Source organism: Panthera leo, chromosome F2, assembly GCF_018350215.1.
Source record: "Panthera leo isolate Ple1 chromosome F2, P.leo_Ple1_pat1.1, whole genome shotgun sequence".
Taxonomy (NCBI): domain Eukaryota; kingdom Metazoa; phylum Chordata; class Mammalia; order Carnivora; family Felidae; genus Panthera; species Panthera leo.
In genome coordinates, this window is record NC_056695.1 from 63,606,263 (window position 1) to 63,633,020 (window position 26,758).

At 38.3% G+C, this 26,758-nt stretch overlaps 1 protein-coding gene across 6 annotated transcripts in view; it reads left to right on the forward strand.

Annotated features, from left to right (window-relative positions):
- The window catches only part of COL14A1 (collagen type XIV alpha 1 chain), a 211,852-nt gene that overhangs the window by 16,571 nt on the left and 168,523 nt on the right, over positions 1 to 26,758 (forward strand). For all 6 annotated transcript variants that reach the window (XM_042923826.1, XM_042923825.1, XM_042923829.1 and 3 more), the window contains 4 exons: positions 417 to 539; positions 6,179 to 6,295; positions 9,628 to 9,771; positions 14,832 to 14,921. In XM_042923826.1, the coding sequence (XP_042779760.1) occupies positions 452 to 539; positions 6,179 to 6,295; positions 9,628 to 9,771; positions 14,832 to 14,921 (439 nt within the window). In that variant the 5' untranslated portion in view covers positions 417 to 451. The remainder of the gene's footprint in view (positions 1 to 416; positions 540 to 6,178; positions 6,296 to 9,627; positions 9,772 to 14,831; positions 14,922 to 26,758) is intronic.

Genomic DNA, 26,758 nt, shown 5'->3' on the forward strand with positions numbered 1-26,758 from the left:
CTATATATCTTTACTTTGTAGGCAAATAGAAGGACTTTTGACTTTATGTGAAAAATCCTGGAGGAACACATTCCTGTCAAGGAAATTGTGATTGTCTCATTTATAATGCTCATTTCACATAAACTTTTGGAATTTAACCATTTGGAAAATTCACTGTGCAATTTATGCCTCACAAGAGTCACAAAGTACTTCCTGAACTTCTTTCCCAAATCTTTCAGATCATTCTCTCCATTTACAGCATCTTCTCAAAAGGTTTTCTTTTATCAGTTCATATTTCAGAGTGAAGTATATGGTGCCCAGGAGAATGAATTACTTCCTGACATTACTAATCCGTGTTGGGTGGTTGGCCGGTATTAGAGGACGCATATACATTATTTTCAGGCTTCTCAAAACATTCCTGTGTTCTCTATTTCCAGGATTGCTGCATCTCATGTGAAAAGCAGAGGATAAAATGAAGATTTTTCAGTGCGACATGCAATACCGGTTGTTTCCAGCTTTTCTGGCAATTGCTTATTTTTGCACCATTGTCCAGGGTCAAGGTAACGCAAAACTTTAAGATAATCATTAGGGCTGGGACTCGAGCTGCACTGGTTCCGATTATTATTTTTTATCTTACCTACCCTAATAGTGTTTCACTGGTTCTACTGTGTTTCTAGGCAGGGTCATATGTTGGCTTTTACTCAGTTTTACCAACTGTTTGCCTTGTAGAAATGGGCCACACAACTTTGATGACGGTTAAGACCTCACCAGTGGCTGAGCATAGTCATTTTGTGGTGGTTTGTTGAATAGCTCGTTCTTCACATGCTTCTGAAAAGGCTGTGCAGATTTAATTGGCAGAAGCCAAATTTGCATGCTACCAAATCAGTTCCATTAATGGGGAGCTATAATGTGTGTATGTAGGTACCTGAGTCACGCCTTGTCTCTTAAATAGAAGGTCTACAAAATATTTCTACCACTTGATACCTGGTCCTTATTTTGTTCCTTTCTTTAAAAATTGATCACACAATGTACAGTTTCCTAAGAGTCTGACAGAAACTGCTGATACACCATTTTAAGCATTTCCGGCTATTTCTAGCTTCGTTTTCATTGAACTTCATTTTTGAAATCTACTGTTTGTATTACTGGGATCTGCACCTTTATTTTTGGTTTCGACTCATTTTTCTAAAGTATGTTGAGAGTGGGTAAACTACCACTCATGGGCCAAATAACAGAAGACTGCTTGCTTTTGTCATTAACGTTTTATTGGAATGCAGCTATCTGTTTACATATGTCTGTGGCTGCTTCACATTGAGAACTTGAGTAGTTGTGACAGAAACTGTATAGCCCCCAAGGCCTAAAATATTTATTATCTGGCCTTTTGCAGAAGAAGTGTGCTAACCTCCGGAGTAAGCGCGCAACGCGTATAAATGAGCAAAACTACCTTACTGGGTAAACACGATAATCTTGCAGAAACAGAAATGTTGGTACAGAAATCGTCATTCATCAGCTTAGCAAGGAAATGTAAATGAGATAAAGAAAGTTGTTTTAGGAGTGTTTATGTCTAATGCTTGGAATTTACAGTCGGAGAAAAGTCAAATGTTAAGAACCACCACACCCTGCTTCCTTAAAGTGAGGCGTGCTTGTTTGCAAAGGCATGGAACGTGACCCTTGGCAGGCTCGAACAGTGTTCAAACACTGAGCAAAAGACCGTATTTCTGACTACTTCATGCAACACACAGGGAACAGTTAGACAAATTCTGCTTACCCTGTTTACATTAATGTAAGAACACTTTCCGCAGTGGTACTAGAAATCTCAGGTAACTCACCATCGAAACTGTGGGATACAAGCACAGGTCCTTAGGAACAAAGAGCAGGCAAATCACAAAGCCCTTCAGAGCCACTATCTTAGTCTAACCTAATTCAGAAATGGTCGTTGCTGGAGTAACTGATCGCACAGAGACCCTTCTGGGGTGCTTTCAGGGATGCCGTCAGATAGACAGATAACTCACAATGTAAGTTCTGTGTGTGGGGTGGGGCTGTAGCAAAAGACAAAGCTGGAAAGGTAGATTGGAGCCAAATTGTGGAGGATTTTAAACAGCTCTGATTTTAGCAATATCGCTGCTACTCATATTTGTGACCCATAGTGGCTTGGGGAATAAGAATTAAGTAGGAGAGACCATTGGAAGATTATACTAACGTGTCTGGGAAGTAGAGGTTGAGGGTCTGAGCCAGGTGGGGGAACAGAGAGAAGAGCGTGAATCCAAGAACCATTTCAGAGGTAGAAGAGAGAAGACTTCCTTCCTGATTAGATATGGAGGGAGGTGTAAAAGGGAAATATCAAAGAGGACTGTAAGGCTTTTTGCTCAGTAGACGGGACCTTTAATTTCAACTCACATGTTATTATTGCTTCTGTACCTTTTCGTCATAATTGCTTGTTTACCTATACTTCAGTACTTCTCTTATTGGTGTCTATATCTCTGATGCAGATCAATGCCTCAGTCATAGTAGACATTTGTTGAAGACATTAATAAAAGAATAGGGGTGACTGGGTAGCTCATTCGGTGAAGCGTCCGACTCTTGATTTCAGATCAGGTCATGATCTCACGGTTCATGGATTGGCCCCGCGTCAGGTTCTGTGCTGACAGGGCAGAACCTGCTTGGGATTCTCTCTTTCCCTCTCTCTCTACCTCTCTCTGCCTCTCTCTCTCTCAATATTAAAAGAAAAAAAACTTGAAAAAGAATAAATGATGAAGCAAGTTTAATCTGAAGATGATATCAGTCTCAGACACATATGTGGAGCTTCCACTGTTTGTGGAACATCCAGGACAAGATGTCTGGTGGGTAGTGGGTGGTCTGGAGCTTAGGTGAAAGGGATGAGACGGGATATATCTGAACTGTTTTGTGCTTGGAGGTTATCTGATGGGGACCTTTGAGGTCTCAGAGGTGAATTGAAAAGGCATGGTCCAGTGGAGAAACTTTCTAGAAGGAAGATGGTGGGCACCTGCTGGAGGAAATCCCAGTAAGAAAAGACTTCAGATGTCATTGGCTTCTTTGGCTTTTAGGAAAGTATGTGAGATGTTTGAGAAACTGAATCTTATTTCTATCTACCATGACACCATTTATTTATGTGATTGATTTTGAGCAGAGAATAAATAATTGGAGTTGCTTAAAAAAATTTACTTTAAGTTTTATCTGTTTGAAAGGGAGAGAGAGTGTAATTATCACTGGAAGTTAAGTGTACGTATAGAAGGACCTCCTTTGGGCTGCAGAAAGAAAAAGCATGGGTCTGGCATTAAAGATCCACAACTTTTTGTTCCATGAGACATTTATTTGTGCACTGGGTTTACAATGATTCTATCAGTCTTGCTACCCTTGCTCTGGCACAAGTCCCAGTGTCTTCCATACAGAGAAAAAGGAGCTAATTTTGAAGTTTGATACTATGACCTCATGCCTTCTTCTTTCTTAACTAGCATTTTTTCTGTTCACTGTTTTTCCCCGATAGGCAAAAACCTAAAGGAAGTGTGAACTCTGTGTCTACCCAAGATTTTCTTTTAATGATTGAGAGAGTATTTTTGCGTATATAGGCAATAGGTGCGGTCTGTTGATCAAAGAAAATGGTGGTATTGCTTTTTGCTAGCAGTTGTAATGGGACTGTAGTCATCTGCATCATTTATAAATTGTTTACAAAGTTGAACGTGGATGGATATTGTTGTTGCAGTTGCTTCACATTGTATTTCTTTGAGCAGTTCAAAGGAAGCCAGTGCCCTCTGGGTCTGGAGCACCCTCTGTATTTTCTGGGCATGGAATCAGAGCATGGCCATTGTTATCCCAATCACTTTCTCCTGGAGGTTCAGAAGGCTGTGGCTGTTGACTAAAAAAATGTGTCAGGCTATAAACTCAGACCACATTTGAAGAACAGTAGCCTGGCCAGAGAATGCTGTAAAGATTTCTAATCTTTAACCTAGGAATCCTGGGTTGACTTATTTGCCCTTCTTGAGAAGTCTGCACACCTGGGGTACCAACAGAATGGGTTGATCCTCTTGCAACTGCCTAGACCTGAGGCCCTCATCCTATTTACTGTACTTTTTCACTTGACGATTCCCAGGCATGTCAGCTGTCTTTCACCAGGGCGTTCAGGCAGAACTCTTTCATGAGCTTGGCCCATGATGTCTAGCAGCCCACTGGCAAGATTTGGTGGAGACACTTGATATATTGTTTAAAATGGTTTAATTCTTATTTTAAATTTTCTTCCATAAGTAATAAGAGCCTACCTACGAATACATTATTCTCCCCAAGTTCCAGACTGAGCAAAATAGTAATAGTTTTTCTGTTCATCCAAATGTTATGTTCAGCTATCTTCCTCTTGAATTGCAGTGTAGTTGTTCTTATGATAAATCCATATTATCCCATAAACCAGAGAAATGTAAACTCTTCCATTCATGTCAAATTGAGAATGGTAAGCTAATGTTTTTGTTTTGTATGGCTAGCATTCTCTGCTAAGAGGTAGTAAAGGACAACAGGAAGAGAATAATTATTCTTTTTTAAAAAATTTTAATGGTTTTATTTATTTTCAAGAGAGAGACAGAGCATGAGTGGGGCAGGGGCAGAGAGAGAAGGAGACACAGAATCTGAAACAGGCTCCAGGCTCTGAGCTGTCAGCACAGAGCCCGATGTAGGGCTTGAACTCGTGAACCGTGAGATCATGATCTGAGCTGAAGTTGGACACTTAACCAACTGAGCCACCCAGGCACCCCAGAGAATAACTATTCTTGATTGTGTCCTTCACTGCTCATTGATTTTGAATGAGTGGATAGTTTGTAGAGAGGTAAATCACTCATTCACCTAGCTCAATAAAGGGTGCCTTCTTAATGTGGCTCTTCTGCCAAAGAAACAGAGCATTTTGCTTGGGGTCAGAGCTTGTCATTCACCAGTATGTAAACTTGGACACATCTCTAGCTTCTCTTTGGTTCCTTTATACATAAAGTTGGGATAGCTGTGTATTTTTTGTGAGAATCCAGTGAGCTTTTGAGATCACCCATTAGCTGAAGTAAGGGCAAGAGGAGCAAACATTTACTGACCACCTATTATAATACATTGTATCCATTAGCCTATTGTCTATTGCCATCTGTGTTGTGCAGAAAGTATTGCTGTCACCTTTTCTAAAAATAAGGCTTTGGAAGAAACAATCACTTACTCAAGGTTCTTTATCTAATAAGTGACAGAACTAGAATCAAATTTGTGTCCAAACTCCATGTCATGCTACATCCCTGTGAAAGAGAATGTTTATTTCCTCCCCCTCTGTGTTTTCTCAAGTGAGAAAGAAAAGCAGGGCATAAAAATGGGTAGTAAGTGCTAACTTTTCTGTTACACATTAACTTTTCTTTTTTGACAAACTAATTTCGATATTATATCATTAAAATCTTCTTCTTAAAGGATTTCTTTTGAAATTCTGGGACACTGATAGTAGGGTTCCAAAAACATGTTTTGAAGTTTGAATGACATACGTAAAAAGTAATATAGACGTACCCATTGTGTGAACTATCAGAAAAGATTAAATATACTGGGATGATTCATGACCATGTGCTATGGGTCTTGCCAAAAGATACAAATCAGCCAAATTTCAAGAATGGATCAAAGTTTATAAAACATAATTATCTTTTATTGGTCTTTTTTATTTTGGTCCCTTTTAATCTCTTTCTCAGATGTTTTTAAATGAAGATCTTATTACTCTAATATGTCCATGATAGCCTTCTCAAATGACCTTATCATAAAATATATTGGATTACGAAAGTAAAAAACCTGAAGGCATGAAACAGGCCCCAGGAGAGTAGATTATAAAAGCTCACATGTTCCAAGTAGGGACACACACACACACACACAATGTTTGTAACATAATGAACACATTTTGCAAGATTGCCTTCAGTTTAAAGTCGACCAGATTATTAAATTTTAACCCTAAGTCACAGTTTTTTGTCATAAGGTCAATACTATTTGACAAATGCTTATCTCTTAAGAAACAGATACTCTTGGGTTTGTATCATTGTGCAAACTGATCAATTCATTAATGGGGTTATAGAAAGAGCATATTTTGAGGTTGATGAAGTCATATATTTTGATTTCATTACTTTGACTCTTCAGTTTAACTAATGGAAACTTAAATGTTTCAATACTTAAGCAATTTTTTGTTTTTCTTTCTCAGTGGCTCCACCCACAAGGTTACGATATAATGTATTATCTCAGGACAGTATACAGATTTCATGGAAGGCTCCAAGGGGAAAATTTGGTGGATACAAACTTCTTGTGACTCCAGCTTCAGGTAAAATAGGGCTGTTTGTATTTTGTGGAGTATTAGCAACTTTTTACACATAGATAACTAAAAATGTGAAATACTGAGTGTTGCTTTAAAATCATTTGTAAGAGGATTTTTTGAAAGTTTTCTTTTTAATTTAATATTTGAACTTGAAATCTCACCCTCTAATCAAGGAAATAATGTTCCTAAAGTCTAAAGAGTCACTATTGAGCTCACCATAATTCTCCGCAGGAGAAGTTTCCAGATTAAAATCTTCACCACTTCTCTTTTGACATAGGATGAATATTTTTGGTGTGTTGACACTTAAAAAAAAAATCCAATACATCTGGAAGGCTGACGGTTGTGACCAGCTGAGTAAATTATGATTCATTAACTTGATAGTATATTATTCAGCAATTACACATTAAAATTATAAAAACTAAGTATACATTATAAAAATAAGTGATAAGTTAAAACAGGAAAGACAAAAGTTAAATTTATTGATCATGAAGATAAAGTAGTTATGTAAATTTTTATACATCAAATTTTGGTTGACTTTTTTCTTCTATTTTATGTTTTTACTGTACACATCTGATCAACTAAAATAATACAGAGTATGTGGAGGAATCTCCACTGCCACATGGTGGTCATGGAGACAAAGAAGGGATCAAGAAAACAGACTGCTTGCTTTTAGAACTTGGTTCTGTGGGGCGTAAGATGTCATGTGGGCAAGTTATTCAGTCTCTCAGTTCCTCAGTTTCTTCTTACACAAGATGCACAAACAGCATTAGTACTCACCTCATGGAGTTGTTGTAAGGCTTGGAACTCAAAATGTGCTCTGGGAATCAGCAGCGGAAGCATCAGTTGAGAGCAAATGCAGACTATTGGTCCCTACCCCCCACTTACTGAACTGGCATCTAATTTTTACCAAGACTCACAGAGGATTCCTATGCGTATTAAATTTGGGAAACACTTGTTGTAAGGACTAAATTAATTTATAAATGCCAAGCACTTAAAAGAGTGACTGCCAAATAGTAGGAGCTCAATCATATTCACCCATGATTGATTTAAAGATGATCTTGAGTACGTCTCTCAGACCTCAGTTCCTTTCCTAGGATACATTTTCACATAGTACATAACAAATATTTCATATAACACATCTGTATAATATATATTTACATAAGTATAATTTTTTCCTCTCTATTGGTGATAAAGAGATTTATAAGAACCTGGACTCCTTGCTGTTAGACACCTTTCTGCAACTCATTTAATGAGGTCAACAGATGCTCTGTTGTTCATAGTTGTGGACATTTTACCCAGTGGTGGATTTAAAACAAGCAGATGAAACACCTGGTTTCTTGCTCGGCCACTACTAAAAAAGAACCTTCTTCTACTAACAAATATTACCCATAGGCTCCTTAGAATGATTCTTGGTTCAGTGTTACCGATGCCAACTTTTCCCATGGTGGCCCACAGAAGTGATTCACTTGCAGAAAACAGTATTTCATTCTCAAGCCTGGTTCAGAATTTTCATTTTGAAGCATGGCCCACTTTTGAAATAACTTTGACTTCTGAAAATGCAGTTTACATTCTAAAATAAGTCATCATGGGAAATTCAAGTTAAAGAGATTCTTAAACATCATGACTTTAAAGGTCAAAATACAAGTTTCCAATTTGCGGTACCTCTGAGAATTCCCCATATTGGATCTTGAAAGGTTATTCTTTTTTTGTTTTTTGTTTCCTTCAGGTTATCAGTGTTTTAACTACCTGATTAATTGCTGATAATACTAAACTATTGAGTACCTCACGTAGGTGTCATAAAGGAATCAGGGAGTCTTGGAAGTGACTTGTGTAGCTTTGGAACCAAAGCTCAGCCAGATCTTTCAATCCCCTCCACCACAACATACCCACAAAGCAGACCTCCAGCTCTTGCTTAAACACCTCCAGAGACAAACTAAAAATCGAGAATGAAAGCAAATGATTTCTTCATGAATACTCGTTACATTTTTTCCAGTGACCCCATGTCCTTGCTGCCGTGACCCAAGCCAATAACACAGTGTCGACACTCTGATATCTCCTTGATAAAACATAAACAGAGTAAATAAAGAGAGTAATAAACGCGTCTAGACACAAAATGTAGACATTTGAACACTGCAAGAGATGTTCCAAGTATTGTTTATATCAGTCTTTCCCAAAGCATGGTCCATGGTAATCTGAAAGATGCTACAGCTCTTATACAACCTAATGGTTTAATGGTCAAATAAAGTTAAGAACTCCTGTCTTAAAGAGTTTAAAGCTTTTTTATTGCAAGATTCTCAAGGCCTTTAGTAAAATAATACACCCTATGCCTCTCAGAGTGGGGCTCTAATACAAAGTATCCTAAGACGCTTTTTTTTTTTTTAGTGATGCACACATTAGGAAAGATTTATTTGTAAGTATTTGTAGGAGATGAGTTTTAAACAATAGAACTTTGTGAAACCAGTTTAACATCTCCGACATAAATGCATTTAAAGAAATGGGTTTTGGCAAGAGAAAGGTTTCAGATTTCAGACATAACATAATTAATTTTATGAGAATATGATTAAAATTTATTATAATCTGTGTTATGTTTAATTCATTCAGCAGATTTCAGATCCTTTTTGCTATTAGTGTTAGTGAGGCAGAGGTTTTAAATTTCTCCTTTCTCAGACTTAGTAATTGCTATTAGAAATCAGAAAAGAAAGCTATCTTTGGAATTTTGCATGAAAGTTGAATATTTAATCAACAGTATTTCCAAGAAAGCCTTAGATGTTAGTCTAATTTGATGGAGAGATCATGGAGGTTTGAAATCTTTTCATGAACCAAGCTAACTTTTAAGTAGCCAGGCAATGATTGGTTCCATCAACATCCTGAGCCGGTTATGCTCAGATTTGAGATAATTAAATTGCTAGTGCTTCAGGGATGCTCTGACTCAGTTTAGAGAGACTATAGCAAAAATTCCACTGTAGACAATGACATTCAGTCTGCCCATACCTTTCCCTGCACTTTTAAGTGGAATTCTTTCCTTGAAGAATATATCTGATGGGAAGGGCTTACTGTCTTCTGATCCTGTACTATGACTTTTCCTAGCATATAAAAGCAATAATGCATTGTGATGAATGATTTTTCTGAATGTGTTTTGTCCTATTTAGACAACTGTTTAAGTTATACAAAGAGTAGAGCTAAGAATGAGAAGGAACAATATATTAAAGTTAAGTGCAATGTACATATGCACCATCGTATATATTTTTAAATGTCTTGATTGCTTGATTAATAAATTTTCTTAATGTATACAGTTAACCTGTTTCTTAGTACTGATTTATCTTTCTGTTTTATTATAGGTGGAAAAACCAATCAATTGAATCTCCAGAACACTGCAACTAAAGCAATTATTCAAGGTCTTATGCCAGACCAGAATTATTCGGTTCAAATTATTGCATACAATAAAGACAAAGAAAGCAAGCCAGCCCAAGGCCAATTCAGAAGTACGTATTTACAGTTCTGAAAGTGTCAGCATGGGACTCTGTTCAGCTCTGAGTTTGCCTATAGTAAACATTGTGCTAGGTTAAAATTGGATTGTTTCGATTTGAGGAGATCTTGAAAAGCATTTAGTACAATCTTCCATGAGTTCCTGTCACTGATGCACCTCTGCTTCTCCCTTTACCCATTTCACTGCATGCCTACTTAAATCCGTTAATTTTTACTTTTTTTTAAAGTTACATCACACTTTTTTTTTAATGTTTGTTTATTTTTGAGAGAGAGAGAGAGAGAGCACGAGCAGGAGAGGGGCAGAGAGAGAGGGAGACACAGAATCCAAAGCAGGCTCCAGGCTCTGAGCTGTCAGCACAGAGCCCGATGTGGGGCTTGAACCCACGAACCACGAGATCGTGACCTAAGCCAAAGTCAGATGCTTAAGCAGCTGAACCACCCAGGTGCCCCTAATTTTTACTTTTCAAATGCTCCTCCGAACACTGTTCCCTGAACCTTACCCAGACAACTCATCTACCCAGCACGTAGCAGGTGCTCAATAAATACTTACTGAGTGACTCAACAGATGATGCCTGTACCTTCTTTATAGTATCCCTAGCAAATGCCAGTCCAGCCCCTATGTAAACAGTCTATACAATAAGGAATTTAACTTTTTCTAATAATTAATCAGCTGATTTTTATCATTGGCCTGTTACGTGCCAAGTCCTATGACAAACAGACTTGTGAATATGGTAAGTATTGGCTAGAGACATACATTCAGGGCTCTGTGAAGGGAGGTGATCTCTCCGCCCCAACAATGGGCTAGGATGAGAATGGACGGGGGATGGCTTCGTATTTGAGACAGTTCTCAAATAATAAGTTGGGCAGACAGGGAAAGGCAGGGCCTGCAGGGATATTCTAAGCAGGAGAGAAAGCGCCGAGGTAGCCCAGTCCGTATCTGCATTAGAAAGCCTTTCCTTATACTGAGTTTAAAAGTTGTTCATACAGACAGTGATTCTTTCAGGAAGATGCTCATTCATTCATTCATTCATTCACTATTTTTTTCATTTACCAAATATATACTGCATGACTACTAAGTGTCAGGCCCTATTTTAGGCACTGGGAACATGGCAGATCCCTTCCCCTGTGACCTTATATTCTCATGATCAGAGACCACAGCAACTCCCTCTTCCTGGGAGGGGCCGTTTAAATGTGGACGGGAAAGTTTTGTGTATCGTGAATGCAAACAGAAGAGGCCTGTCCTAGTTAACTTTCTGTGCTACTTCATTGTTAATATAGACTCTTTAAAAAATCCAACTTATTAAAGGATAATTTTAAACATTTTAAAAATCAGGATAGTATAGGGGCGCCTGGGTGGCTCAGTCAGTTAAGCGTCCGACTTCAGCTCAGGTCACGATCTCGCGGTCCGTGAGTTCAAGCCCCGCGTCGGGCTCTGGGCTGATGGCTCAGAGCCTGGAGCCTGCTTCCGATTCTGTGTCTCCCTCTCTCTCTGCCCCTCCCCCGTTCATGCTCTGTCTCTCTCTGTCTCAAAAATAAATAAACGTTAAAAAAAAAAATCAGGATAGTATAATAAATCCCTAAGTATCCGTCCGTCAGTCACTTCAGCAGTGAGCCATTCATGGCCAGTCTTGTTTCATGTATTATACCCCCACCCCACCACTCTGCCCTAATTTTGAAGCAAATCTAGACATTTCAAATAACAATAGCTTTTAAAATCATGCCATTACATTAATCCACAAATCTGGGAGGCTGTGGTTTCTAGAACTCTGTGTGTAGCAGTGTTCTATCTGGATTTTCTGCCCCTCTTTCCTTTTTTTTTTTTCCTTCCTCTTCTAAGTAATGTTTTAGGACATGTATTTTGTGATTTTTTTTTTATTAAAAAAAAAACTTTTTAAACCAGCTACCTCTTAAAACTTCTGAATAAAGACATTTGGTAAATCCACCTGTCAATAGGACAGGGAGATGTTTCAACATGCCATTCTTTTGAGATTCACATTGTCTGGAGCCTCTGGAAAAGGTTTTTATGTTATTTTCCATATAAATCAGTCTCTGTCTCCCTTTATGGCACCGTACTTCAGTTTCTGGCCTTGGACATTCCGAGTAAGCAAAATAACACTTCTTAAAATCTGTGAGAAGCAGTAAAAAGACAAGGAGACATTTTATTTTAGGCTGAAGTTACTGCGATTGATTATTTCAGATAGTTCCGCTGATTGAGCAGCGTAAGAAACAGGTGACCTTAGAAAGCTTTCCCAATAGCTATTTCCTCAAAACACAAAAGGAAATGCAGTTAGGGGTCCCTGGATGACTCAGTCAGTTGAGTGTCTGACTCCTGATTTTGGCTCAGATCATGATCTCAAGATTCTGGGATCGAGCCCCACATCAGGCTCAGCACTGACAGCACAGAGCCTGGTTGAGATTCTCTCTCTCCCTCTCTTTCTGCTCCTTGCCTGCTCATGCACTCAATCTCTCTCTCTCTCTCTCTCTCTCAAAATAAACATTTTAAAAGAAGGAAATGCAGTTTTCAGCTTGCTTAAACTGAAATAATCTTAGTGAGACAGTCTAACTAAGACTAGTGGGATAACTTATATGTAAGCATATATATTTCTTAGCTGCATTGTTTTTATTGTCAAGCTGGAGGGATTAGTTCTTCCCAAATAAAAGTTTGTAACAATGAAATTAAAATAACTTTGGTTGGTTTTCTTTTTTGTTTTGCTCCTTGTGAAATGGAGCTATCAGTCTGGTCTCCCCTCCCTGGAAGCCTTTCATGGTTGGGTCCAAGAAAATGATGATCCAGACAAATGCTGTGCATATGGGTTTATAATTAGTGTAGAGACTTGAGGTCCTCATGAGTCCATCTTCTGAACACAGGGAAGCATGAGAAACAATATTTGGAGTTTGAAGATAGAAAAGCATGTCTGATTTGGTGTGTATATTTGGCCAAGCAAATCAAGCATGGCCTCAGTTTTCAGCAAATGGGAGTAATGATATATGCCTATTACTGTGTGGATTAACTCACTTCAGCACATACTAGGGGCAAGGTTGCTGTTGTTATGATTAATGCCACTTTGCTTATGACAGTCTGTTTTCCAATTTAGTCTGCCTCCTGCATGAGGAAGACAGCAGCTTGGTATGACATATGTATTACATCTTATATGTAACCTAAGGGCAAAATTGAAAGATGACTGCTGTAGATAGATAGATAGATAGATAGATAGATAGATAGATAGATATAGATGATATAGATGATATAGATATAGATATAGATATAGATATAGATCAGAATGGTTTATGGCTCTATTTGGCAAACTTTCTTTTTGGCCACCATTTTCCTGTCATTTTGGAATGACATTTTGTTAATCTCTGCCTACAAAATTGTGTTCATCTTTTCATCTTTCCAAGTCTGGCTTAAATGTCACCTTCTCTGTGAAGTTTCCATGAGTCTCCACCTCTGGAATTATTCTTTGCCAGATCTATTTCTGCTTCTATCACTACTCGGCACAATTGTTCTCACATTAAAGTTGCAGCCTTCTTTTACAGAATGTAAGCAATTTGAGGCCATGGCCTATGGGTGGGTGGGGTTGAAGATGTAGATTTGGAAAATTTCCACAGGAGGGTGAGCATTACACTTGTGGGATGATAAAAGTGTAGGCGGGCTGTACGGAGATGCAAGGCAACTTTAGTATATGATCATGTTTCAGGAATGGAAAACAGAAAAAGGCGCCCAAAAATGAGAATGTAAAGGAGGGGTCTGAGGAGTACAAGAAAATCCAGGATAGTGCCTTTGTAAAAACTCACAAGGAGAAGAATTTACAGAAGGGGGTGTTCCAAAGTGGCCAAAACTCATAAAAAAGCCAGAGAGTGAGGTCTAAAAAAAAAAAAAAAAAAGGATTTAGAAAATTAAAGGTTCAGTGGGAATGGCAGGATCAAGGCATCTTGTACTGTTTTTTATTTTTATTTTTATTTTTATTTTTATTTTTATTTTTATTTTTATTTTTAATCTTGGAATTTAACCTCTAGGGTACCAGAAAGCCAAGGAAGGTTTCTAAGGAAACAAATAGCAGAACTAGAGCAACATGACCTTGGCAGTTGGCAAGTCTCAAACTCTTTCAGCAAAGGGATCGAAGCCAGTGAAAGAAGAGGAGGAGAGGAGGGAATGATAGAGATAGCATTAATGGAATAACACCTTAGAGAAAGCAGGAATAATGGTTCGGAGAAAATCATTCCTTCCCCTCCATAGTCCACGGTGCAATAAATTTGCTGATTTCTTTGAAGTGAATGCAACAATTAAATGAAGTATCTCATCATAAGATAGCTTCTGCCTTTTCATGGGGGTTTTATTTGTGCAGAAACCATCACCATTGGTGGTGGTCTTGACTGACTCAAGCAAGTGAACGTGCCAAGCAATAGCAGGAAATGGCTGTGGAGTTTCAAGCAGTGGAAAGTGAAGCTATGAGGGAGTAGATTGGTACAGATGTATTAATTAATTCAGTATTAATTTTATACTGAAATTGACAAAGAAATACTACTATTTATTAGTAGGGACACTTTTTTTTAAGTTTGAAAGGAAATTATTTTGGATTCTCTACCTTCTATCGCAGATAGCCCAACTCCAAATGAAGATATTTCTGGACATGATCTTCCTAGAACGAAGGCCAACTCACTGACCTTGTTCAGAGACCAGAAGACTTGGCTTAAATCCTAAGCCAACACTTTCCGGTTTTATGAAATATGTTTTAATTCCTTAGTCCTTTGTTCCGTCATGTACAAAATGGGAATAATCATGCTGATTTCATAGCAGTTGATGAAAGGTTGAATTTATTAGATACAGCTGCCCATAATGAGTCCTTGACCAAAGTAATTCCTTAGGTGTTTTCCACACCTTCCCATGACAAGGTTAAAATAAAATAGCAGTTCTAATCTTTGGGAGTGGAATTCTACCATGGAGCTAATTTCTACTTAATACTCTCAATACTTGCAAAGGTTTTAGTAAAACTCACTGAATATTTTCTTTCAGACATTAACATAACATGTTGCTGTGTTTCTACTTTCCTTCCAGTTAAAGATTTGGAAAAAAGAAAGGATCCAAAACCCAGAGTCAAGATTGTGGATAAAGGAAATGGGAACAAACCATCTCCACCAGAAGAAGGTCAGATTATTTTTTTTATTTGCTTATTTTGGCAGTTGAGTTTTAATAACACAAGCAATACACACATACCTGGCCGTCGCCCCATCAGAAGAGTGCAGATCTGATATGGAACTCTCCTTCGGATGATAGAGATGTCTATCTCTATCCCCATGTCACTCCTGCCTTCCTCACTTGTAGAAACTGTCAGCACTTTTCTCTCACTTCCTCTCCGTCTTTAGTACATCACCAGGTTCTTGTGAATTTTTTTGTTTATTGAAATACTGACAGAATCTGTTCGTTTCTTTCCATGTCAAATGCCATTTCTTTTCTGGTGTACAGGATTATTTAGCAAAACCTCTATTTGTTTTCTACCCAGAAGTTTGAGCAATCTTTTCAAAAACAAATCTGAACTTATGCTCTCCCCACACACATCTTAAAACCCATTCAGTGGCTTCCAACTGCTCTTAGGATACAGGCCAGAATTTTTAACTAGACCTCCAAGCCCTGCCTACCCTTGGAACCTACCTGTATCTTCCTCACCTTCCTCATCTAACAGCTCACTGCTTTCTAGCCCTGCCGGCTCTCTTTCAGATCCTTTAAAGATCTGGTCTCTCTCTGCTGCACTGTCTGCATGAGATACTCTCCCCATCACTATGCTGCTTAAATACGTCCTCTTCTTCCTGCAAAGCTCAGTTCGATCTCCTTCTTCACATGCCCTCATACAACAACTAGCTTTCCTTCATAGCATTTTATATTTACTTATAATTTGTTTTTTTTAATATTTACTTATAATTTGAATGTCTTTTCCACTAGACTGTAAGATCTGAGAGAACAACCATTTGTCTGTTTTTGCTCCTCACTGACTCCTCAGTATCTAGAACTGAGTATCTAGTAATTTCTGATACGTAACAGGCATCTAAGTAAAGATTCACTGAATGCAAAGATACATAAATGGTCTACTAAAAATGTAGAATACTAATGGATAAAAAGTATTGTCACCCAGCAATAAACACTCAGTGTTTATTTTCATGCTTTGGCAGATGACTTTTCAGTCACTTTTCTGTGAATATACAGACACATATGCAGAGCCTGCCATATTGTATTTCTTATTCTGTGCATTGACAAAACTTTCCATGTGACTACATATAGGAGGTATGACAGCCTAGTGGCAAATTGCATCAGCATGCCATTTACCTCCCTGAATTCAAAGCCTGCCTTTGCCTTAAGTTTGAGTGATTCATACTGGTTATACTAAATTCTTTCCTTTTTTTTTAAATGTTTATTGATTTTTGAGAGAGAGAGAGAGCAAGCAGGAGAGGGGCAGAGAGAGAGGGAGACACAGAATCTGAAGCAGGCTCCAGGCTCTGAGCCGTCAGCACGGAGCTCAACATGGGGCTCGAACTCACAAACTGTGAGATCATGACCGGAACTGAAATCAAGAGTTGGACACTCAATTGACAGAGCCACCTGAGTGCCCCCAATTTTTTTTTTCTTGTTTTTTTTTTTAAATACATTTTTCCCCTCTGCTGGACTTAAAGTCCTTTTGTATTTTTTGTATGGTTATAATTAAATTTTAACATACATATAAAATCAAAAGCTAAAACTAATCCATATCTTTACTCTTTCCTAACCAATACAAAATTCTGTAATACTTTAACTTCAACTATCCATCTCCTGTATTTTACACCACTCAAGGCAGATACATTAAATTTAGCTTCTTTTTTTGCCTCATGAAGTATGCAGTTTAAAGTAATTATTATTTTAACAGTCAGGGTTTGTCCAGATATCAAGATTTCCCATGTTTATGAATTTATTTGCTCATCATTCCATCTTGTATCTCTGATACAGAGAGAGGATCTCTGTTGGTAAACTCAAGTTTATTCATACAAAAATATGTTCACCTCCCACTTGGTGTTGAAAGATTAGCTGTCGTCTCCGGTTATTTAGAAGATGTGTCACTATCTTCTGGCTCCTGTTTTTGACAAGCCTGTTGTTAGTCTAAATATTATTCCTTTTCAGGTAGTTTCTCTTTTCTCTCCAGATGCCTTTCAGACATTCTGCCCTTTTTCTTTGGTGTTCTATTGTTTCACTATAATAACCTAGTTACAGATTTCTTTGTGCTCCCAGAACTAAGAGCTCTATCTTTCACCAGCTTTGAAAACTACTTAACGTTTAGTGCTTCAAAATTTTTTTTCTCAGTTATCTATTCCTTTTTCTCTCCTCTCTTTCTCTGTATTTAAATTAGATTTATCATAGATAGTCTCCTCCAATGATCTATATCTCTTCATTTTCATATTTTCTACCTCTGTGATTTTATCAGTGACATTTTGGATAACTTCCTTTGCCTTTCTATTAGTGCACTAATTATCTCTTTTCCTTTTTCAAATCTGCTTTTTAATGTGTTCTTTCCAATGAATAAATCTTTCATTTCTAGAAATTGTATTTAGTTCTTTAATAAATTTGCTAATAATTTTTATGGTACTTTGTTCTATTTTAGTGCTTTAAAAATTATTACAATATTTCTTTAAAAAATTTTTTGTAAGTTTATTTATTTTGAGATAGAGAGAGAGCATGAGCAGGGGAGGGGCAGAGACAGAGGGAAAGAGAGAATCCCAAGCAGACTCTGCACCACCAGCCCAGAGCCCAATGCAGGGCTTGAACCCATGAATCATGAGATCATGACCTGAGCTGAAACCAACTGTCAGACTCTTAACTGACTGAACCACCCAGGCACCCCGAATTATTACAATATTTCAAAAATGTTTCTTTTATATTCTGAGCCCAATAATTATATTATCTAAAGTATTTTGGAGCTAAATTCTTCTTTTCTTTTTTTATGCTGGTTTTCATTCATGGTGCTTGTTTTCTTGTTTGATGTGTCACGTTGGTTTGTGAGCTCATTTGTGGGAATTCTTCACAGTATGGTTTAGGGGTGTGCCTTTCCAGAGAGGTACCCTTAGGTAGTAACTATTTATGTTAATTTCTTGTCTTAGAACACTCAGAATTTGTCCATGGTTACAAATTCATAGGAGAGACACTTTTCTTCCACATAGAGCTTAGGCCAATACAAACTCTTTGTTATTGCCCTTGCTGGAAAGTAGATATTTTTCTAGTCCATCATTTCACTAAGGGTATAGCCTTTTGAGGGTGCTTCCTTTACTTGGGAAGTATCAATTTCAACCGCCCACATAGAATGCATGCAAGGTCTTGTTCTTATATGAGTATTAAAGCTGAACTTCCTGACTTGCAAATTCCTGGTTGATATGAAATCTATCAGATATATATTTCTCATTACAATAAATAATTTGTGAGAAGAGATTTTTGAGACTATGCATATGTTGCTTTTCTCATTAAATTTTTACGCACTTGTTTTAACATTCATTGATGATTCTTGCCTCAATGAGTTACTACTATAGTGTTTATAAAAATGGTAATTTTCTGCACTCCATTGTTTACATGTATTAGCTGGCTTCCTACTGTAAGGGCTATCTTTCCCTTTGCCCACATATATTTGTCTATTTGTATCAAAATGGACTCATGGATTCTTATTTTATGGGATGGATTAAAATCCATTACTATCATTATTTATTTTGATGCTCAAATTCTTCCAGATTTGTTCAGTGGGAGCTATTTCAAGCTGTGCTCTATGCCTATCATTCTTTAAGCTTTTCTTACTTTATGGCTCCAACCTTACATTGCAGAGTCTTCTTGTATTTTTTCTGTCCTGCTCTGAAATCAATCAGTAATTCAAGAAATTCTGGTTTCTTTTCATAGAATGGTATTTAGATACCAAGATGTGGGCACTAGATGTGCTCATTGCTTCTAGGTTGTTATTGTTTCTAGGTCCTCTTAGCTGAGAGTACACATGCACTGCACACACACACACTCCTCTGTTTATCTATCATCTGTCTTAAAGCTACAACTTGTATCTACTTTAGACTGATATCACGGGGTTCATTCTAGCCCCTCCCCTTTCCATATTTATAATCCCTTTGCAAGGGATTTGGGAAAGATGGCTCCCAAAATCTTAAATATATCTGCTTATATGCTCAATCATAAAAGTCATTTTAGGATTTCTAATCTATACACACTGTAAAAAATATCTGTTAATTAGAGTTCAATATTTGCCTTTAGTGTGGGTCTACAATAAAACAAACATCTGTGTTCAAAAGGATCTTAGGTTAGTTCTTTTCTTCCCTATTCACTGTGGTTTTGTTATTCATTTTTAATACAGCTAGGTTAATTTATGAGTATGTAAAACACTAATGTGGTTCCAAGAGCAAAAAAAAAAATTATACAAAAGGTAACACTCAAAAGAAGTATCAGTCCCCTTTTTTCATCTACCTAGCTTTACTCACCCCTTCTAAGTAACCAAACTCATTAGTTTTGGATTTGTCTTTCCTATTCATTTTTGAAAAGAGAGATTTGTATATATATTTTATGGAGGATTCTACATGTAAGCTCTTAGCTGAGTTTTAGCTTAGCATTCTTCACCATGCAGTGCTTAAAGAATGGCACTCAAGGTGAGATCTGTCTTCCATCCATGGATTAGAGTTGGTCCCAGAATTTAGGTATAACTAGATATTACTAAATATCCTAAGTTCTTCATTTTTTCCCCTGATTCCCCTTCCTCCTGCCCTTCTAAAATCAAGGATTAAATGAAGTGAATTAAATACAGGAAAATGGACAATGAAACAGTAAGAGTAATGTGGACACATGTTTTGATAACTTATGTAAATGAACATCTGGAGGACTGGTCCTTCAGCAAAGCATTTGCTTTACTCACTAAACATGATTATGGAAGGACCTTCCCTTAGCCCACTGTCAGGCAGAAGCTGTTTCAAGGTCTTTACTGCAGTGATCAGGACGTGGGCTAAGGCAAACACTCTGAGCAGTTTTGTGGAAACAAAGATGGCTTCCTCTTTTAGGCAGGGGCTCCTGTGAGGTGTGTGCAGAGACAGTGTGGATTCTGAGGGCACTGGCTGTGGAGAATTGTCTTAAGACATAAATTGTAAACAGTGGTGACAGTCCAGGCCAGAGTTAGGGCTCCCAGGAGATTGAGGAGGAGCGTTCATGGGGCCCACTGGCAACCAGAAGGCCTTCCCCACCCAAGTGTTAATGTACCACTTGCCACAGCCCCTCTTCTAAATGTGCTAGCCCCAGAATTCACGTTGAACTGTGTTGCTGTTTGTTCTATTTATGGTCTACAATTTTTGGTACAAGGGTTGACATTGATAGTGGCTAAGATACAATCAGACATATTTCACATAATTTAGAATTTTAGTTTCAAGGGTTGAGAGCCTTAACAGAAGTTGCTGTGCAGTGAAATAGTTACGTGTTTTCAATCTACTGTACGTTTCTTCAATAATCCAAAGCAAACTCCCAAACAAAAGTGGTATTTGCCTTTAAGCATAATATTGGCATTTTCGCCTCAACAGCTATTTCTCCATTGTCCAAACAGCTTTCTTCAGTTATTTTTGGTGTTTTGAACAAGAATGCAGAGCCCAACTGAAAAAGATTATGAAACAGATAGCAAAAGTCACATAAAGTTTTTCCCCGCTTTTAATGGTTTTTAAAGGATCTGACCCTCTTTGTTTTCTTTTAATAAAAAAAAATATTTTAGGTTTTTTACAATGAGAAGATAAAGGTAAAGTCTTTTTTTTTCTTAGGAAAAAATATGAGCTGAGCACAAGTTACTCTTCCAACGATTGGCAAACTATGGCTCGCAGTCCAAGTGCATCCTCTGTTTTCTTACACCGTATAAGGGTTTATTGGCATACAGCTGTGCTCAGTCTTTTACATACGGTCTATAGCTGCTTTCCCGCAAAACCAGAGTTGAGCAGATAGAACAAGTATCATAGGACCTGCAAAGACTAAAAGATTTTCCACCCTGCCCTTTTCGTAAAATGATCGCTGTTCCTTGCTTTTGAATGTGCTGGAACAGAATCACTTGATGAACTGAGTAATTTACCGCTTTTCTGAGGAGTGCTGGTCTGTGTTGGTATTTTCAATAAGAATTGCATAGGATGGGGTACCTGGGTGGCTCAGCTGGTTAAGCGTCTGACTCTTGATCTTGGCTCAGGTCATGTTTGTGAGATAGAGCCCCACATCGAGCTCTGCACTGACAGGGCAGAGCTGCTTGGGATTCTCTCTCTCCCTTTCTCTCTGCCCTTCCCCCACTCTTTCTCTCATGCATGCTCTCTTTCTCTCTCTAAAAATAAATAAATAAACTTAAAAAAAAAAAGAATTGCATAGGATGTGCTCTTATATATATATAAACCTTCAGTGGATCCTACTTCTCCTACAATCACATTTGACCTCTTAAAATCTGAAACATGACAACTCCCAAAATTTAGTTGTGAGGACTAAATTTGTTAGCATGCATGAAGTGCCTAGAACATAGTAAGTGCTACATAAGTATTTGCTACTGATACTGCAATGTATAATTTGCATAAATCAATCACAGACCAAACTTTTATGTTATTGATTTAACAATAAATGCATAGAGGAGGTTTGGTGATTACCCCTTAGTGCTGAGCACTGAGTTAGGCACTGAGACTTAACTAGTGATCACAGTTGAAAGGATTCTACCCTCAGTCCACTCATGTAGTCTGGCAGGGACTCAGCACTCTTGGAGAAGAGTCAGTTTTGCCTTGGGTATCATCATTATGGTTGAACAATAGCCAGGGCTCATGATTGTTCTGAAGGTATGTTATTACTAGGACCACCTATTTCCCATTAATAGTTTCATGATTTCTGGGCTCACTGTTAAGAGATAAATTTGAAATGTTAACACCTTTTCCATCAGTTATTCTGGGTCTTAGATCTGCTGAACCCAGGATTCTGAGTTCAGTTCAACAGGAGTGGGACTGTTGGGGATGTGAATTTTGGTAAGGCAGGAGTGAGAAGATCAGCCACAGTATGGGAGAATGGGTGGGGTGTGTAGGTTAATTCTGGCTACATCTTTACTCTTAGAGATTAGAGGGAATGGATTGGGTCCATTCATAAACTGGACACTGGAGTTAGGTTGTGGGCTGGAATTCATGCGTTAAAGTATTTAGGAGGGTGCCTGACCCCCAGAGCATGCTCTGTAGGTCTTCCTCTTCCTCCTCCTTTTCCTTCTTGTGCTTCACTATCCTCTGACTCCTTTTCATTTTTCTCGTTATTGTTATAATTACTATTATCTAGACAGTGGATATAGTGTATCAGCAACAGCACTAGGGTGGACTAGAATATCTCTGCTCATAAGCATAGAGAGAATTTGCGGAAGCACCTCTGTCTATCTGTGCCTGTGCCGAGTGGGGGGAAATGTCTTGAGAATTCATAACGATGGGCCCATACCATGTTCAAATTAAGCATTCAAATTTACCTTCCTCACATGCTCTGGGAACCTTCCATTCAAGAGATTAATGTAAAAAATTGCTCAGCGTTAGTAAAAGTAGGGTACCTGGCAGAAGTAAACACAAAATCACATTTGAGGCACATATGTATGACTCACATTCCAAAGATTGCCACAGATACAGCAATGCCAAGAAAGAGCTCAGAATCCAAACTTGTGAAGCATAGAAGTAAACCATGTGCTATGAATAACAATCAGAAGACACAGAAAGGGTGGTCTCAGAATCCCGGGGGTTTCAATTATGGAATGATTACATACAGACTATAAAATAAACAATATTATTAAAGTCATAGAAATATTAAAAATGAGAGAAGAAGAGATTGAGAGACTATGAAAAAGAGAATATATGGATTTGAGAAGTGATCAAATAGAAGATAAAGAATTGTGAAGAGCATAAATGGATAGCCATATCCTGAATCGTGTTGGGGAATCTTTGGCCAGAGTCAAAGATAAGACTTTGAGAGACAAAATCGGAATGAGGAGGGATGAAGGGACTGGTTGAAGCCATTTCTAAATGACAGAGAACTAGCTGCGTGCTGTGGTATGTTCTTCAGGGTTTTTTGTATATTAGATACACCACTCTTTTTAAAAAATGATGTTAAGTGATTTTATTTATTAATTCATTCAGAAAAAGGTTGAGAAGTTTAGCAAGTTCAGCTTGCTCAATAAACTGGTGACCTGTGTTTGAGGAAGAAAAGAATTATTGTATTAATTTTAAAATAAATCCTGATCTGTTACAACTGTGTAATAGAAAAGCTGTGATATAATTATGGCCCTGTTTCTCCTCACTTCACTCTAAGCATTTCGTAGCATTTCATGGAAGCACAGAACAAGCAAAGATAGTCTATGAAGCACGAGGCATTAGACACATCATAGGTTTCTGGAGTCTGTGTAACATGCTCAGAGGAGACGTCAGAAGGTGATATGAATTGCTTCCCAGCCTGAGGTTTAAGAGAAGAAATAAAAAACATTTTCATCAGAATACTTTTTTCTTCCCATACTGAACCTTCCTTTTTCCATCTTGTTTTCCCTTTTACTTACTGAGATCACTATGACTTAGAATACAGCACACAAGCTTTGTGGTCAAACGTCTCTTGATGTAAAATCTTCCCTGGCTTGTTACCTAGGTCTGCAACCTTAGGCACACAGCAGTGCGCCCTTATCTGCAGGAGACGCGTTCCAATACCCCCAGTGGGTGCCTGAAGGCACAGACAGTACCGAACTCTCTACATCTGATGCTTTTTCCTATATATGCACACCTATGATAAAGTTTAATTTGTAAATTAGGCACAGTAAGAGATCAACAACAATAACTACTAATAAAAGAGAACAATTATAACAACATACTGTCATAAAAGTGCTGTGAATGTGGTCTCTCTTTCTCTCTCCAAATTACCCTGGTGTCCTGTTCTCATTTTCTTCCTGGGACGATGTGTGATGATAGCATGGCCGCCCACGTGGTGAGATGAAGGGAAGGGGATGACGTGTAATGAAGTGATAGGCTGTTGTTGATCTTCTGATGATACCTCAGTGGGATGATCGTCTGCTCCTAGACCGAGTTGACCTCAGGGATAAAGGAGGACCATGGATAAGGGAGGACTACTCCATTAACCTCCCTAAACCCTAGTTTCTTCACTGGAAAAAGCAGCATAGTAGTCAAAAAAAGCATATGACTATTTGTGAGATGAAATGCTAGCACATATATGACATGCCTGGGCACTTAAGGAATGTCAGGTTCTACCCCATTTTCCATTTCCTTTTTTAAAAAGTGTGTTTATTTATTTGGAGAGGAGAGAGAGAGAGAGAGAGAGAGAGAGAGAGAGAGAGAATGAGAAGGGGTAGGGAAGAGAGAGAAGGAGAGAGAGAATCCTTAACAGGCTCTGTCAGCACAGAGCCCGACTCGGGACTCAATCGCACAAACCATGAGATCATGGCCTGAGCCAAAATCAAGAGTTGGACGCTTAGCCAACTGAGCCACCCAGGTACCCTTCCATTTATTTTTATTATTATTATTTTAATGTCTTGATTTCAAGGAGAAAATAGCATACAGAATGCAACAGAGTATCTTACATGATCAACAACTATTTGTTGAATATTTGGATGTGGCTTCTTTGAGACTAAAGGAGAGTCACAATTCTGTGGAGAAGATTAAGAAAAACTGCGTTAATGAAAAGAATGTTTTTATCACAAAAAAGGCAGAAAGCTGATTTCTGTTTTTCTCCTTGATGTGAAGCATTACAATTCATGTTTTCAGGAATTCATAGAGACACGAGGCAGAATCAGTCACTCAGAAAATAATCATTGAACACCTGCAAAGTACATTATACCTGTACATGAAATGATAAGATTTCCTGAGGGCAAGGGGATGAGCTTCACCTCTCAATATACTTCAAGTTTTCTTAGTCTTCCCCTCCCCGGTACTTAATAAGCCATTTTAGAAGGATTTTGACACCTTGTCTGTGGGCTGTTGGCCTCCAGTAACTTTTACCATTCTTAGCCTGTGAATTCTCCAGTGGTAAGAAATCATAGTTTTTCCTTAAATAAGTTTTCAAATGTCCTCATTTTTAAGACCTAGTAATGTGTGTGTGTGTATGTGTGTGTGTGTATACACACACACATACACACACATATATAAATATATATACACACAATTTATACACACACACACAGACAATTTTTCCATCGGGCACCACTATGGGCACTGCTATAGATTTTGGCAGTCTGTCCCCCTTAGGAATGCTTGGACTCATGTGATCGATACCTTCCTTCTTGTCTAAGGATTTTGTGTTAAACATCTTATTTCTATACCTGCAGTCCTGTTGAGCAGGTGTTTCGACCTTAGAAATTGCAAGATGTCAGGATCTGTTCTTTATGGATGAAATGGAATTACAGGGATGATTGAGTTATTGCAATTTTTCAGAAAAGCAACAACCAAAGTAAACACATACCCAGATCATGTCGTACTATCTACAGAGGTGAAAATAAAAGAGAAGGTAATACACTGGCTTCTGAGGTTGAGCAAGTTTTATTTTTAAACCAAGATAGTAAGGTGAAATAGCCTCTCTTGGGTCAGTATTATCTTGGAAAAATCAGGAAATAACCAGGTAATTGTACAAATAAGTTTTAGAGTAAACTCTATATTAAAGTATTTTAAAAGGACCATATATTTTCACTGGAAGTAAAACCTATTTTAAGTATTTTGCATTGGGGTAAGTAAAGCTTGGAGAAGGTAGTAGGAAGAAATGGTGGGGGGCAAGTGGAGAGATAAAAATTGAGGCAAAAGTCTCAGAGATGGAACTGTTTTGCGGGGAAAGAAGGGTAATTTTATTGGGATGAAGAGTGAGATAAATATGGATAGGTCAAGTGGATTTGAATTATGGAAGGTTTTGAAGAGTACAAGGAATAGTTTAGGTTTAATTTGGTAGGTGAGGGAGGGAAGAAATAATCTTAAAATTTAGAATTAGGAGGTACTTTGAGAGCCATTTAGGTCAATCAGTTGAGAGGTTGGTTGAGACTCCTCGGTCATGCCTTTGAAGGTTGACCTGCACCTGCTTTTATTGACAGAGATCTGTGGAGGATCTCTGTCTTTCCCAAGGCAGTATCTATGGAAATCTTGACCGTTAGAAAGTGTTTTCTTTCTTTTTTTTTTAAGTTCATTTATTTATTTTTGAGGTGTGTGTGTGGGGGGGGAGGATGAACAATTGGAGGAGGGACAGAGAGAGAGAGGGAGACACAGAATCCAAAGCAGGTTCCAGGCTCTGAGCTGTCAGCACAGAGCCTGATGCGGGACTTGAACTCACGAACCGCGAGATCATGACCTGAGCCGAAGTTGGATGCTCAACCGACTGAGCCACCCAGGCGCCCCTATTTAGAATTTTTTTTAACATTTATTTATTTTTGAATGACAGAGACAGAGCACGAATGCAAGAGAGGCAGAGAGAGAGGGAGATACAGAGTCTGAAGCAGGCTTCAGGCTCTCAGCCGTCAACACAGAGCCTGACACAGGGCTCAAACCCATGGACCGTGAGATCATGATCTGGGCTGAAGCCAGACCCTTAACCGACTGAGCCACCCAGGCACCCCAAAAGTTCTTTCTTGAATTGAGTTGAATCTGTCTCCTATGGGCATACAGAGCACTCCTAATCCCCCTTTTGTATGTCAGTCATTTAAATATTTGAAGACAGCTGTAGTATCTTCTGGTCTCTTACAGCTTTTGAGCAGATAAGAAATGTAATGAATGTGATGTTTATGGGATTGTCAGTTACTGTTAAGATGCAGGGCTCTGAATGACAGCTGAAATGCTCTTTTTTGGCTCTGGTTCAGGGATTGGGCTTTACATACCTGCAAATTGTCATGGTATCATTCATCCTAGGTTGGATATAGGACAAGTCAGTATGACTTTGATGTCATGTTCTTTTTAGTGGCAAGGCTTGACATTCTTTCCCCCCCCCCCCTCCCT